Raw genomic sequence first — 2,645 nt, 5'->3', positions numbered from 1 at the left:
CTGATTCCTACAACTGCACATCATTCTTTTTACTTATTAAATGTTGCTTTTCTTAAGAATTTCGAGATGGAATTGAACTAACTCCATTACCTGAGTCAAGCCGCTGGTAGCTTGGACAGGCACGTAGGCGGGAGAATGTTTGCACTGATCAAACTGACGGGGCGCCAGCGTGGAGCCGTCGTGGCGTGCATGCAGAAGTCGCGCCATGGCATCGTACAAGAGGACCTGTACAAGTGGCAACACGGCTTGCTGGGCACTGGACACATCAAATGGATTGCATGACGCTCTCTGGGGCCTTGTCGTCATGCACCACCGCAATGGCCATTACCCGAGTCTGGAAGCATCGCTAGCATTTCGATCCTCTCCCTCGCCTTCAAAACCTCCGGGGAACACTCCAACCATCGCAGTCGTCATTCAAGTGAATTCCATTCTCGTATTGCACCGAACAAGAACTTTTCTGTTGACCAGGTAGGCATTTTTCAGGGGCTGTGGGACTTGCTTTGATTTTCATTCCGGTGGTCGATCTAGTGGTTCTGGTATTGTCATGTGGTTTTGCGATTGAACGATGTGAGTAACGGGGAACTTTTTACTCGCAGAGAAGCAATTCATCTGATGTTTGTGAGGTGCTAATGTGTGTGGTTCAGTGATCTTGAATCTTTCGTAAATTTTAGCTGTAGTCGGATTTACGTTTTCGCAATGGCGGAATTCCGACCCGCACAAGAGCAGTCGCAGCACCCTGGAGAGGAGCATTTGATGGATCCTGTGCCTCGTCACCACGGAACCAACTACAAGGCTGCTGGCAAGTTGAAGGTGCGTAATAAGCTCATGTAATCAATCAGATGGGTACTCGGGAGCTTTTCTGACTCTTCTCTAGAGTAATATGCAGGAAAAATGCGGATGGATCATCCGGAATGAATACCAACTAGCTATCAATGTTTTGATTATTGCTGCAGGGAAAGATAGCTCTAGTGACAGGCGGTGACTCCGGCATAGGTCGTGCCGTGGGCGTGCTCTTCACACGAGAAGGTGCCACAGTGGCCTTCACATATGTGAAAGGAGCGGAAGAAAAAGATGCGGTAGACACGATTAATTTGCTGAAGCAGTACAAGGCAGAAGGTGGTGGCGAAGGAGAACCTCTTGCAATTCCCTGCGATCTAGGATTCGACGAGCAGTGCAAGAAGGTTGTAGACAAAGTCGTTGAGAAGTATGGCCGAATCGACATCCTGGTCAACAATGCGGCAGAGCAGCACGTCGTGGAGAACATTGAGGATCTCCAGCCTGAGCAGCTGGAGCGGACGTTCCGCACCAACATCTTCTCCCAGTTTTACCTCGTAAGGTACGTTGTTTCGACGTTTCAATAGAAACAGTGTTGTGCGTTTGATCGCATATTCCTGAGATCCTTCTTCGTCGTTGCCAGCAGCTAATTTGAGAATCTGCTTAGAGAGACTTAAACATTGTTTGAATTGAGGTTTCGGTGCAGCTCCTTGCTGTGAAACACTGTGCTAACTTTAGGTGTGTTCAGACATGCCTTGAAGCATATGAAAGAGGGTAGCTGTATTATTAATACGACTTCCGTTAATGCATTCAAGGGCAACACCACACTTCTAGACTACACTTCCACAAAGGGCGCCATTCTTGCCTTCACTCGGGGACTGGCTCTTCAGCTTGTCAAGCGCGGAATTCGAGTAAATGGTAAGCAATCATCCGTAAAGATTTATCGTAAATTGGAGATTCCTTTGCAATCCGTCCATTCTTATCAGAGATTTGCTGGTAGTGTAAAGTTCTGGTTGGAGACCTAAACTTGGATCTCTCGGTTTTCCGATCTTAACGGGTGATTATGCACATTATGTTGTGCAGCGGTAGCGCCAGGCCCAATTTGGACGCCGCTCATTCCAGCATCAATGGGTCAAGGATCGCCTGAGAAGATGAAATCCTTCGGTTCGCAATGCCCAATGGGCCGTGCTGGTGAGCCAGAGGAAATCGCAACGGCGTATGTTTTCCTTGCTTCAGAGGATTCCTCTTACTTCACTGGCCAAACCCTGCACCCGAACGGTAAGTATCACTAAATTTCCACAAACTCCACTGCAATTGTTGCTTCAGCTTCGTTTGTGCTAGAGTTTTTGTGAGATTCTTTTTGAAAATGGTCTGCGTCTAAGTTGAGTTCTGGTGATTGCAGGTGGAATAGTTGTGAACGCATAAGCACCAACGAAAAATTGCATCACTTAGTGGGAATTACGAATTTGTTCGGTAAACAGAGTTATGAACGTGCTATCAATTGCCGGCATAATTAGAGCTGCAGCATGAGCTGAAAATGCTGTGTATTTGTGTAAACCTGTAAATGGGTATATCAAAGGTTCATCATGATGAGATCTGAGTTCAATTTGCACAGTGCTCCATCACTTCTTGTAGGTATGATTTGCACAACATATCGGCTGTTGCTATCACATCATCCACTCACGAACCTTGTTATTTGAGAATCTCATCGAGGTTTGTACATCGGATGGTTTGCTGAGCTATTGATCTCCTATCCTGCATTGCAATGAATTGCTATGTCATGGGCATAGTTTCACTTGTACTTAACTTTGTCGACCGAGGAAATGGAACTCCATTCTTTAAATAGAAACTTTCATTTACCCCACACCATT

At 46.3% G+C, this 2,645-nt stretch overlaps 1 protein-coding gene across 1 annotated transcript; it reads left to right on the top strand.

The window, feature by feature from the left end:
• The first annotated feature begins 415 nt into the window (after window positions 1-415).
• LOC112277791 (NADPH-dependent aldehyde reductase 1, chloroplastic) lies at window positions 416-2,384 on the top strand. Its single transcript, XM_024510518.3, has 6 exons — window positions 416-468; window positions 645-810; window positions 954-1,336; window positions 1,523-1,692; window positions 1,858-2,052; window positions 2,177-2,384. Exons 2-6 carry the CDS (start codon window positions 697-699, stop codon window positions 2,197-2,199), a joined length of 885 nt encoding a protein of 294 aa, XP_024366286.2. The 5' UTR covers window positions 416-468; window positions 645-696; the 3' UTR covers window positions 2,200-2,384.
• Window positions 2,385-2,645: the final 261 nt, after the last annotated feature.

This window comes from Physcomitrium patens, chromosome 26 (genome assembly GCF_059467195.1).
Source record: "Physcomitrium patens ecotype Gransden chromosome 26, ASM5946719v1, whole genome shotgun sequence".
NCBI classification, from domain to species: domain Eukaryota; kingdom Viridiplantae; phylum Streptophyta; class Bryopsida; order Funariales; family Funariaceae; genus Physcomitrium; species Physcomitrium patens.
The sequence above is the reverse complement of the archived record's forward strand: the minus strand, read 5'-3'. Positions and strand labels throughout refer to the sequence as shown.